The sequence below is a fragment of the Pelodiscus sinensis genome, unplaced genomic scaffold (genome assembly GCF_049634645.1).
Source record: "Pelodiscus sinensis isolate JC-2024 unplaced genomic scaffold, ASM4963464v1 ctg61, whole genome shotgun sequence".
NCBI lineage: Eukaryota > Metazoa > Chordata > Testudines > Trionychidae > Pelodiscus > Pelodiscus sinensis.
This window is the reverse complement of record NW_027465843.1, coordinates 380,311-392,674: the sequence shown is the minus strand read 5'-3', so window position 1 is coordinate 392,674 and position 12,364 is coordinate 380,311. Positions and strand designations below refer to the sequence as shown.

General features: G+C 48.8%; 1 protein-coding gene across 8 annotated transcripts in view; it reads left to right on the top strand.

The window, feature by feature from the left end:
- Positions 1-12,364, top strand: part of SHANK3 (SH3 and multiple ankyrin repeat domains 3) — a 708,141-nt gene that overhangs the window by 319,169 nt on the left and 376,608 nt on the right. For all 8 annotated transcript variants that reach the window (XR_012898753.1, XR_012898754.1, XM_075914851.1 and 5 more), the window contains one exon: positions 6,782-6,848. Coding sequence is in view for 6 of the 8 variants with exons in the window: in XM_075914851.1 (XP_075770966.1) it covers positions 6,782-6,848 (67 nt within the window). In the remaining 2 variants the exon portion in view is untranslated. The remainder of the gene's footprint in view (positions 1-6,781; positions 6,849-12,364) is intronic.

Below are 12,364 nucleotides of genomic sequence, written 5' to 3'. Positions count from 1 at the left end.
CACCCATGTGTCTGCTAATCCCTCCCAGTATGGTCTGCCCCTCCGAATGTATTTTGACAGTTTGAAGCTGTTCCTCCGTCACTGCTTGGGGAGCTCAGAGAACTAGTTTCTTAAAGGGGGTCATTGCTGAGAGAGGAAAAACGGCAGAGATTCTTACAGGCAAGATGGACTCACCAAAGGAAAAGGGAGGCAACAATGCACATGAATTCCAGTAGCTCTGGGAGCTCTTCTGTGGCACGCTGAGGAGCAGATGCGTTCCTGAGCGTGAGTGGGGTTGGAAGGATGCACTGGGAATGCACCCTTGCGTGTCTCAGGAAAGCGTTGTGAACTGTGCACTGCGCTGGGACCTGCCCTCCATAGCTTCCCTGGTCTTCACCCGGCGCCCGGGGTGTTGTCTGCTCGCCTGTGTCAGTGAGGTCTCGAGTGACAGGGCTCAGTGCGCGCAGTTGTCCTCATTATGTAAAGAGGTGAGTGGGAGTCCATTTAGTTGTCTTTGTGGTGTGCTAGTCCTGAGGTTTCCTGTTCGTGTTTCCCTCACTCCTTCTGCTTTCTTCAGTGCTTCCAAAAGTGAAGCAAGAGGTGGTTCATTTAACGGGGGGGCTAATTATGGGCAGATGCTGGTGTTCAGATTTCTTTTGCAAATAAGAAGATAAGAGCGGCCGGACGAGGTCAGACCAAAGGGCCATCCAGCCCAGTGTCCTGTCTGCCCACAGTGGCCACTACCGGATGCCCTGAGGGAGAGATCACAACAGGTGATCCTCACGTGATCCCTCCTCTGTCACCCACCTGCAGAGAAGCATAGGCCAGGGACCCCATTCCTACCCAGCCTGGCTACTAGCCAGTGATGGGCCTAACCTCCATGGATCTATCCAGCTCTTTTTGAACCCAGTTAAAGTCCTGGTCTTCACCACTATGGATAAGTGGCTATGGAGAGCAGCAGGGTCCCCAGAATCATTTTGGAAGAAACAGCTCATCCTGCCCTGAGGTCCCCTCTCCTTGTGAGTTGAATCTGGTCAACTTCGTGGCTGAGAATTTGGACTGCTCAGGAGAACTGGTAGGTTCCACAGGTGTCTGGAAACCAGGATGTGCAAAGTGTGGCTCTGTGGCCCTCAAGGGTGACTGTATTAAGGAGAAAATTTGGCAGCACTCTCCCTAAGACCTTTCTGTAGGGACCAGGGCGTGGGTGGTCAGGCTTCAGGGTTAGGGACAGGAGCTGGGACCGGAGCTGGGGACAGAGCCGTAGTCAGGAACCAAGCCAGGGCTGAGTCCTTAGTTATCACCGAGCCCTTCGATACAACCGCATCTGCTCTAATCCCACTGACAGAGACCAGAAACTTCAGGATCTCTACCAAGCATTTATAAACCTCAACTACCCACCTGGAGAAATAAAAAAGCCAATTGAAAGAGCCAGACGAATACCTAGAAACCATCTACTTCAAGACAGACCCAAGAAAACCAACAATAGAACACCACTCGTCATCACCTACAGCCCCCAACTTAAACCCCTCCAACACATTATCAATAAATTACAGCCTATACTGGAACAGGATACCAAACTCCAAGAGGCTCTAGGAGACAGACCCATAGTCTCCTATAGACAACCACCTAACCTCAAGATGATTCTTACCAACAACCACAGGACATACCACACTAATACCAACCCTGGCACCTTCCCTTGCAACAAACCCAGTTGCCAGCTTTGTCCACATATTCACTCTGCTGATACCATTATTGGACCTAACCAAGTGAGTTATAAGATCAAGAACACATATTCCTGCGCATCCAGAAATATAATCTATGCTATCATGTGCCGAAAGTGTCCGTCTGCTGTGTACATTGGACAAACGTCTCAGACACTTTGCCAAAGGATCAATGCCCACAAAACAGATATCAGACAAGATCACAAAGAAAAAACATGCATCTGACGAAGTGGGTCTTTGCCCACGAAAGCTTATGCTCCTACACTTCAGTTAGTCTATAAGGTGCCACAGGACTCCTCATCGCTTTTGCAGATTCAGACTAACACGGCTACCCCTCTGATACTAAAGAAAAAACAGTTTCTTGCCATTTCAACCAGAAAGAACATTGTCTCAACGACTTAACCACCTGCATCCTGCTACAAAGACCTTTTAAATCTGCACTTGAAAGGGAATCCTCTGAACTGTCATTCATGCTAAAATTCGACACTTTACATCTGAGTCTAAACAAAGGATCTAGTTATCTTACCCATTACAAAGATAGCTTCCCTAATTATCACCTCTAATATCATTAGCCCACAGGCATTCACCTCCCCCCCCATCCCCCTCCTGTTCTGAAATGTGATTTGTCCTTTTCATATTTGTTCATTTTTTTAATTGTATCCTTTGGTATATATGGTTGTGACTATTTTCTTCCACTATTTGATCTGAGGAAGTGGGTCTGGCCCACGAAAGCTCATCACCTAATACACCATCTTGTTAGTCTTTAAAGTGCTACATAGTCCTGTTTTTTGCTTCAGCTACACCAGACTAACACGGCTGCATTTTTATCACTATTCTGGCAGAGTGTGCCACATCCGGAGCCCCTCAACAGAGAACCCTGTTCCCAGCTCCAGTGAGCGTTGTCCAGCTGTGATCTGCAGTGTCCCAGAGGGGACCAGTTGTTGCAGTGGTTCATAGCTTGAATTTAGTCTTTTAGAGAACTGGGCTTGACCCATTAATTGCTTTGAAATTTAGGAGCAAAGCCTTAAATGGCCTCAGCAGCTGACCAGTGTAGGGATGGAACATGGGCTGGATAGCCTCATGGCCGTGTAGGCCCCTTCCTTCTGTACCAGCTAGAGCCTCTGCAGCAGCTTTCCATTTAGCATCGGTGACAGGGAATGACCGGGAGCAACCCACCCGGCGGGTGGCAGATGTATTGTACTGTGGCCAGACCCTCATTCAGGAGGAAGGGACGGCGGTTTTTAGTGAGCTGCAGAGGAAAGACCGTTTAAGTCACTGGCCATGCCAGCGTAGTGAGGAGTCAGGCAGGACTCCAGGGGGTGGGGGTTGGAAACATTTCCTTTTCAGGTCAGCTTCACTTGAGCCTTGTCTGGGCTTAGCTTGAGCCAGCTGCTCTGTATCCAAGAGCTGGTCTCGTATAGGGAGGCAAAGCTGGGGGCTTCTGTGAGTGGGCAGGTTTTAGAAGAGAACTAGATTGATGTGGGACCAGAGGTGCAGAAATACAAATCTAGGACTGGTGAGTGGGGACGGACAGCAGAGCCTCAGCACAGAAGCAGGCTGCTCAGCATGCATAATCAAGCTCTGTTTCCAACACCTCTGCCTGCTTGCAGCAGCCCTTATTGCTAATTAAACACCTGTCGCTCATTCTTCAAAGGAGCTGCCTTTGCATATTTAAACTCCTTGCCTATCTTCCCTCATTCCTTAGAGGGGCTCTGATGTTCCAGTGAAAGAACGGAGGCAATGGGGCTGCATCTTTCTTGGACACTCCATGTTGATTGCTTCATGATGGCATTTTTGCAGCCCCACTGGTCACGTGTTCCCAGAAAGTTTCAGCACCTTGTGTAGTGGGGGGGCTTTCCCAGGAGGGTATATGCCAGTATAACCATCCCAAAAGAGCCATAGTTACTGGTAAGTAGCCTCTGTGTGCGCACCCAGCCGTCTGTCCAGGCATCCATGGCCTGCGGTTTGAACATCGCTCTGGCTTGGCTCATACTTCCCTCCTTTAAGCTTGTCACAGACTTTGCTTTTCTTATCACCTGTCCCAAAGATACATTTGCTGGTGGCAACAGTATGCACCTGAGCTGTGAGACTGGTTCAGCGGCTTATGGTTCACATGCCCACTGCAAAGGGTAAAATTGTTGTGACCTAAATTCTTCCTGGGAGTGCTGTCGAACTTCCATCTGCAGCAAACAGTTCCCTGGCAGTGCTGGTTCTGGAGAGGCAGGCCAGACTGTATAACTGTGTTTATAAGTGAGGGAAATGCAGATCCAATCTACTTGGGCTTGTTAAAGGTACCACCCAGGAAATGATTAGTTAAAGCAAAAAGGATGGGGATCGGTTCAAGAACTGTGCGGTGGATAAGGGACTAGCCAAAGGGCGGTGGCAATGGGTTGTGTTAAAAGATGAACTGTGGGACTGCAGAAAGGTAACTAGTAGAATTCTTCCAGGGTTGATCGTGGGGCCAGTCGTATTCAGTAGTTTTACTACTGACCGTGGCACAGAAGTAGGGGTGTGCTGATGATACCATGTGGGGTGGCACCGTCAATACGGAGGAGGCTCCGAATGGTACACGGGGAGATCTGGCTGACTTTGGAGACTGGAATGACAGAAAGGGGATGAAATTCAGTAGAGCAAAGTTCAAGGACACACACTTGGGTCCAATAGGAATTTCTGCTACAAGCTGGGAGCTCTTCAGTTGGAAGTGAGGAAAAAGGAGAGAAACCTGGGTATGGAGGTCAGTCAGTGGCTGATTCTGAGCCACCAGTGTGATGCAGCTGTGAAAAAGGCTGATGCGATTCTGGCATCAGGGAGGCATTTCCAGCAGAGAGAGAGAAGTAGCAACATCACTGCAAGGCACCGGTGAGACCCCGTTGGAGCACTGTGTGCGTTCATGGACACACCATGTTCAAGAAAGATGGATTAAAACTGGATGGGGTGCAGAGAAGAGCTATTAGGATGATCAGGGGAAGGGAGGGCCTGTCTCAGGAGAGGAGAGTGGGGAAGGTTGGAGCCATGTAAAATAGTTTATTGGGCATAGTCAAATAAATAATCCCTGCTTTCATTAAAATAAAAATGGCCGCTGCGCTGTGCCGACGATCAGCTGATCCGACACAGCGGGGCAGTCTAGATGCGGTGCAGTCGACAAAGGAAGCCTCGTTTCACGAGGCACTCACGAGGCTCACAAGGTACTCAAGGTACCCGGTGCTTGGCTTTTTATCTCATTAGGGTGTGGAATGGAGCAGGCTGTCCAGGTCAGGTCTTTGTTTAAACCTCTATTGCAGGTGTCAGACTTGTAAGTGAAATCAAGTTTAAGCTAAAGTGCAATGTTAGCACAACCGGGGCACTGCCTTCTCTTTTCCCTGGGAAGCTTCACCCCCCATTCTGCCCCAAGGCCTTCCTCCCATTCTGCTCCCTTTCCCAAGTCCCACTCTTTATGTGCCCCTTCCCACCTTCACTCCTCCCTTCCCTGAACAAACCTGGCCACAGACAATCTCAGGCTTTGGTGGGCTCACTTTCAACTTACGTCCTATGTTCCTAAGAATCCCATGTTTCAGGCTGTCCACTGCAGGATCAGGAAAGGCTCCCTCCCCCACCTCCGGCCAGTGTGATTTTTGACTCCCTCCTCGGAGGCATCAGGGACGACCCCGCTAGAGATGGGGCACTGGATGGAGCGGTCAGTGCTCAGAGGTGGCACTGGGCAGTCTCTCAAGTGCGTGGCTGGCTGGTTCTTGTTCGCTTGCTGTGGGGCTGACTCCACACCATTCGTGGGGTTGGAAAGGAATTGTCCCTCAGGTCAGACCGGCAGTCAGACCTTTCTCCCCTCCCTCTGCAGCTCGTGTGTGCGGGTCACTGCCAGGCAGAGCTGGGTCTGTCTCATGTATTCATCTCCTTGCCATTGCAGTGACCTTGGGCAGTGGTGCAGTGCGGTCCCTCAGCTCTCGCCCTGTGGCACAGCACACTTGGCTCTTGCGGGCTGTGCTGCTTTGCTCTCATTTCGGCTGCAGGAAGCTGGTTGCGGCTGGTGGCCTCTGATTCATGGGAGATCAGACTAAATGATCTACGGCCCCTCAGGCCTTACGCTCTGACTCGGTGTAAAACGGGCGGTAAATGGCTCCCAAGGGCAGAGCCGAGCCCGTTTGCAAACCAGGCTGGTGGGCTGCTGCATGCGGAGCAAAGTCTAATGAGCAAGATCTTTGGCCCAAAGGCTGTTTGAACAGACGACATTTTGTGCTGAGACTTGTTACAGCCAGAAAAAGTTGCAGGTACCAGCAGTTAGAAGTCACTCTGCTAGAGCAGTACCAACTCTAGCAGCTTGCTCTGCAATGTTTAATACCTGGATGTGCAAGGCGGCTACACGGAATTTAATTCATACTTTTCTCTAGTGTCTCGCTCTCTGATTACTCACGTCGGAGCCCTCCTGAGAGTTGCTAGAGGTGTCTAGTTTTCCAGGTGTGAGGACATGTAGCAGCAGAAAAAGAAAGGCTCCTCATAGCCCAGTCTCCCCAGTAACTGGAATTCTCTGCATGTGTTTCCGTGTTCCACCTCCCTTCCGTCCTTGCTCCTTCTGGTTCTTACGAGAACCTCTGCCACGCTGCGAGCTGGCTCCTGTGCAGAGCTTTGTTAATCTTGCTTTAGCGTGCTGTGGCCATTGTTTGGAGCAGGCTGCCCCCAACAGCTACCTGCTTGGAAATGGTTCTGTGCCGTTCACGGCTTGTCTGTGGCTTTGCCAAGGCAAGTCCTGCAGAGTTCAGCTACTGGTAAATAACCTCCTTGATCAGACAGTCAATATTTTCCTAACAAGGCAGGAGGCTACTTCAGCAGCAACTATAAGCCCTGAACTTAATCCCCAGCTGGTAGAGCAGCTCTCTGCCACCTTCTGCGTAGACGGAGTCATTGCAGGAGGAAGGGGGGTTGTTGCTGGCACTAGGATGGCACCTGAGGGGTGCTGACTCTATACCTTGCTTTTTGGCCAAGCCAGGAGAAGTGCTGCCAGCCCATGTGGTTCCCACGGTGACAGCAGGCCTGGCCTTGCTGAGGAATTAGGGCGGCTCAGAATCACTCCTCTCTTCCTCTCGTTTCAGGTGGCCATCATTGCAGGAAATTTTGAACTGGCTGAAATCATCAAAACCCACAAAGAGTCCGATGTTGGTGAGTTTGGCCTTTCGCCTGTTTTCTCCTCCTGTCTCGCTCTGGGTCCTGTGGTATTTTGCTGGTTCTCGTTCCCCAGTGCTGGACGGGGGCCTGACACTCCTTGTGGGTGTTTGGCTGCTGTGTGGGTGTTGTGCTGTCCTTGAGGACAAGGTAGGGGCTGGCTCTGTCAGTCTGCGTGGCAGCCGGACGCCGTTGCTTTCTGCGGTTTACTGTGTTTGGTGACATGTTTGCTGTGGCTGTTCTGGCACTCAGCTGGTTGATCTGTATCTGCAGAACTCTGGCCTTCCATTCTGCAGCCTCCTGCGGGAGCCTGGCTGCTGGACTTGGTGCAGGGAAGGAGCATGCTGCCCACCTCAGGCTGTCATGGCTGGGCTGCTGTGGCCGCAACAGCCTCCAGTCCAGTTAGAACATAAGAACATAAGAACGGCCGTACTGAGTCAGACCAAAGGTCCATCTAGCCCAGTAGCCTGTCTGCCGACAGTGGCCAGCACCAGGTGCCCCAGAGAGGGTGGACCGAAGACAATGATCAAGCGATTTGTCTCCTGCCATCCCTCTCCAGCCTCTGACAAACAGAGGCCAAGGACACCATTTCTATCCCCTGGCTAATAGCCTTTTATGGACCTAACCTCCGTGAATTTATCCAGCTTCTCTTTAAACTCTATTATAGTCCTAGCCTTCACGGCCTCCTCTGGCAAGGAGTTCCACAGGTTGACTACTCGCTGTTTGAAGAAGAACTTTCTTTTATTAGTTTTAAACCTGCTACCCATTAATTTCATTTGGTGTCCTCTAGTTCTTCTATTTAGGGAACTAATAAATAACTTTTCTTTATCGGCCCTCTCCACACCACTCATGATTTTATATACCTCTATCATATCCCCCCTCAGTCTCCTCTTTTCTAAATTGAAAAGTCCCAGTTGCTTTAACCTCTCCTCATATGGGACACGTTCCAAACCCGTAATCATTTTAGTTGCCCTTTTCTGAACCCTTTCCAAGGCCAAAATATCTTTTTTGAGGTGAGGAGACCACACCTGTACACAGTATTCAAGATGTGGGCGTACCATAGTTTTATACAGGGGCAGTAAGATATTCTGGGTCTTATTTTCTATCCCTTTCTTAATAATTCCCAGCATCCTATTTGCCTTTTTGACCGCCGCTGCACACTGTGTGGAAGTTTTCAGAGAACTGTCCACGATAACTCCAAGATCTCTTTCCTGATTTGTCGTAGCCAAATTAGCCCCCATCATACTGTACGTATAGTTGGGGTTATTTTTTCCAATGTGCATTACTTTACACTTATCCACATTAAATTTCATTTGCCATTTTGCTGCCCAATCACTCAGTTTGGTGAGATCTTCTTGGAGTCCCTCACAGTCTGCTTCTGTCTTGACTATCCTAAACAGTTTTGTATCATCTGCAAACTTAACTACCTCACTGCTTACCCCTTTTTCCAGATCATTTATGAATAAGTTGAAAAGGATTGGTCCCAGGACTGACCCTTGGGGTACACCACTAGTTACCCCTCTCCATTCTGAAAAATTACTATTTATTCCTACCCTTTGTTTCCTGTCTTTTAACCAGTTCTCAGTCCATGAAAGGACCTTCCCTCTTATCCCATGGCCATGTAATTTACACAAGAGCCTTTGGTGAGGGACCTTGTCAAAGGCTTTCTGAAAATCCAAGTATACTATATCTACTGGATCCCCCTTGGCCGCATGTTTATTAACCCCTTCAAAGAACTCTAATAGATTAGTAAGACAGGATTTCCCTTTACAGTTGCACTCACGAGGGCTCATGCCTCACTTATGCAGGCCACATGCCAAGTCCTGGGTCCACTGGGGCATCCCCAGTCCCCCCTTGCAACGTCTCTGCAGTCTACACAGAGAAACCTTGCAGAATTCAACGTTAGCCAGGCCCCCTCCAGTCTGCTCCGTGGGAAATCCCCCGAGACGCTGCTGCTGGAGTCCTTTTGAGTAGTGGAGGACTAGCGGGATTTACTCCTAGGATAAGGGGTCAAATGCCTGCTCTGAGCGGTAGTGGCAGACTTCCTGGAGTATGAACCTTCAGGTAGATTGAAGCAAATTCTGGGCTATCACTGTGCTCCTGGGATGTGGCTGAGTCTTGGCCCTCACTCGTCCTCCTCAGCTTCCCTCCCTGTCTAAGATCTTCTCTGCAGCCATCATTTCTGATCCTTTCCCCTTTGTTCATTTCATTCATATGCGCACTGGAGAGTGACGGTTTGATACGGTCAAAATGACCTCCCCTCGTCTGTGAAAAGGGTGTTAATGCTGCCAAATGGCCTTGGGGAAATTGAACTCTCCTTATAAGTGATCGAGCAGAAGTACTGGCAAGAAAGCAAACACATTAATTAATGATGAATGAGATTACATTCATGATTATTACAAAATAGATGAGCTAGCGAACTGCTTTATTAAATCTCTTTCTGTTGAGAAAAGAGGTAGAAAATCTTTTGACCAATTAAGAAGACAACTCTAACTTTGTGTTCTGTAGCGCTACTGATATGAACTGGGTCAGATAATACTTGGGACGCTGAGCATACATAAACCAGCATGCCCAGATGGCATGCCCTGCAAGTCAAGGGAATTAGCTAATGAACTTTTCAAGCACTATATATTATTTCTGAAACGTCGATTGAGAACTGGCGAGATATTAGAAGGTTAGAAAAAGCAAAGATGGTGTTGATCACCAAAAAAGGGGGAAAGCCATGATCCTGCTAGTTATCACCTCAATGCCTAGGCAGGTAATAGAGATGTAGCTGTGTTAGTCTGATCTTGCTGAAACAAAAGAGAGGACTATGCAGCACTTTAAAGACAACAAGATGGTTTCTTAGGTGATGAGCTTTCGTGGGCCAGACCCACTTCCTCAGAAAGCTCATCACCTAATAAACCATCTTGTTAGTCTTCAAAGTGCTGCATAGTCCTCTCTTTTGTTTAGGCAGGTAATGGAACATATGCTAAAAGGCAGAGAAGTTCACTGACATTCTGTAGGTTAATGGAGCCCTGAACAGCAGGAGCTTACAAAGGATAATTCTTGGATGATGCTTCTCCAGGCCCCACTGTCTGTGCTGCACATGTTCTGCTGAGCACCAAGGACTATCAGTGGAGCTGTGAACACATGAGATCCAGCATGTATGGCTGCAAAAGGGGCCATGGTCAGCAGTCACCTCGTAGCTTTCTGTGTCTGGACTCTTCGAGCTCAGAACCCGTCAGGCTGTCACCAGGTTCTTATTCTTGTTTTCACAGAGAGTCAGCCCCTTGAATTTGTTTTGTACTTTTTGGATCTGGGGCAGGATAGTGCAGTGTTCAGGGTAGAGGAGAGGACATTCACTGACATGGACGACATGTGACAGATGACTTGGGAGGACTATAAATATACTGCTCGAGAATGCAGGGGAGTCATCAGGAAGGCGAAAGCGCAATTGGAATTGCAGCTAGCAAGGGATGTAAAGGTAACAAGAAAGATTTCTACAGGCATGTTAGCAATAAGAGGGTGATGAGGGAGGGTATGGGGCCCTTACTGGATGAAGGAGGTAACCTAGTGACAGATGATGTGGAAAAAGATGAAGCACTCAAGGCTTTTTTTGTCTCAGTCTTCACAGACAAGGTCAGCTCCCAGACTACTGCACTAGGCAAAGCAGTATGGGAAGGAGGTGGGCAGCCCTCGGTGGAGAAAGAACAGGTTAAGAATATTTAGAAAAGTTAGACAGACACAAATCCATGGGCCCGGATTTAATGCATCCAAGGCTGCTGCGGGAGTTGGCAGATGTCATTGCAGAGCCTTTGCCCATTATCTTTGATTGGGAGAGGTCTCAGACAATTGGAAAAAGGCAAATGTAGTTCCCATCTTTAAAAAAGGGAAGAAGGACAATCCAGGGAACTATAGACCAGTCAGCCTCACCTCAGTACACGGAAAAATTATGGAGGGGATCCTCAAAGAATTCATTTTGAAGCACTTGGAAGAGTGATCAGGAACAGTCAGCATGGATTCACCAAGGGCAACTCCTGCCAGACCAACCTGATTAGCTTCTATGATGAGGTAATAGGCTCTGTGGAGATGGGGAAGGTAGTGGATGTGATATACCTTGATTTTAGCAAGGCTTTTGATACGGTCTCCCACAATATTCTTGCCAGCAAGTTAAGGAAGTATGGATTGGATAAATGGACTGTAATGTGGATAGAAAGCTGGCAAGATTGTCGGGCCCAACGGGTAGTGATCTACGGCTCGATGTCATGTTGATGGTTGGTTTCAAGTGGAGTGCCGCAAGGATCCGTTCTAGGGCCTGTTTTGTTCAACATCTTTATTAATGACCTGGATGAGGGGATGGATTGCACCCTCAGCAAGTTTGCACATGACACTAAGCTAGGGGGAGAGGTAGATCTGCTGGTGGGGAAGGGATGGGGTCTAGAGTGACCTAGACAGATAAAGGATTGGTCGAAAAGAAATCTGATGAGGTTCAACAAGGACAAGTGCAGAGTCCTGCACTTGGGACGGAAGAATCCCAAGCATTGGTACAGTTTGGGAACCGACTGGCTAAGTAGCAGTTCGGCAGAAAAGGACTTGGGGATTACAGTGGATGAGAAGCTGGATATGCATCAACACTGTGCCCTTGTAGCCAAGAAGGCTAATGCCATATTGGGGTGCATTAGGAGGAGCATTTCCAGTTGATCTACGCAAGTGATTATTCCCCTTTATGCGGCACTGGTGAGGCCACACCTGGGCTACGTCTAGACTGGCATGAGTTTCCGAAAATGCTTTTAACGGAAAAGTTTTCCGTTAAAAGCATTTTCGGAAAAGCGCGTCTAGATTGGCAGGATGCTTTTCCGCAAAAGCACTTTTTGCGGAAAAGCGTCCATGGCCAATCTAGACGCAGTTTTCCACAAAAAAGCCCCGATTGCCATTTTCGCGATTGGGGCTTTTTTGCAGAAAACAGTCCTGTGCTGTCTACACTGGCCCTTTTGCGCAAAAGTCTTTCGGGAAAAGACTTTTGCCCGAACGGGAGCAGCATAGTATTTCCGGAAAAGCACTGACAATCTTACATGAGATCGTCAGTGCTTTTCTAGAAACTCAAGCGGCCAGTGTAGACAGCTGGCAAGTTTTTCCGCAAAAGGAGATGATTTTGCATAAAAACTTGCCAGTCTAGACACAGCCCTGGAGTATTATGTCCAGTTCTGGGCCCTGCAGAGGGCAACCATAATGCTGAAGGGGCTGGAGCACATGACCTATGAGGAGAGGCTGAGGGATTTGGGCTTATTTAGTCTGCAGAAGAGAAGAGTGAGGGGGGATTTGATAACAGCCTTCAACTTCCTGAAGGGGGTTCCAAAGAGGATGGAGAGAGGCTGTTCTCAGTAGTGACGGGTGGCAGAACAAGGAGCAATGGTCTCTAGTCACAGTGGGGGAGGTCTAGGTTGGAGATTAGGAAAAACTATTTCCCGAGGAGGGTGGTGAAGCCCTGGGATGGGTTCCCTGGGGAGGAGGGGAATCTCCATCCCTACAGG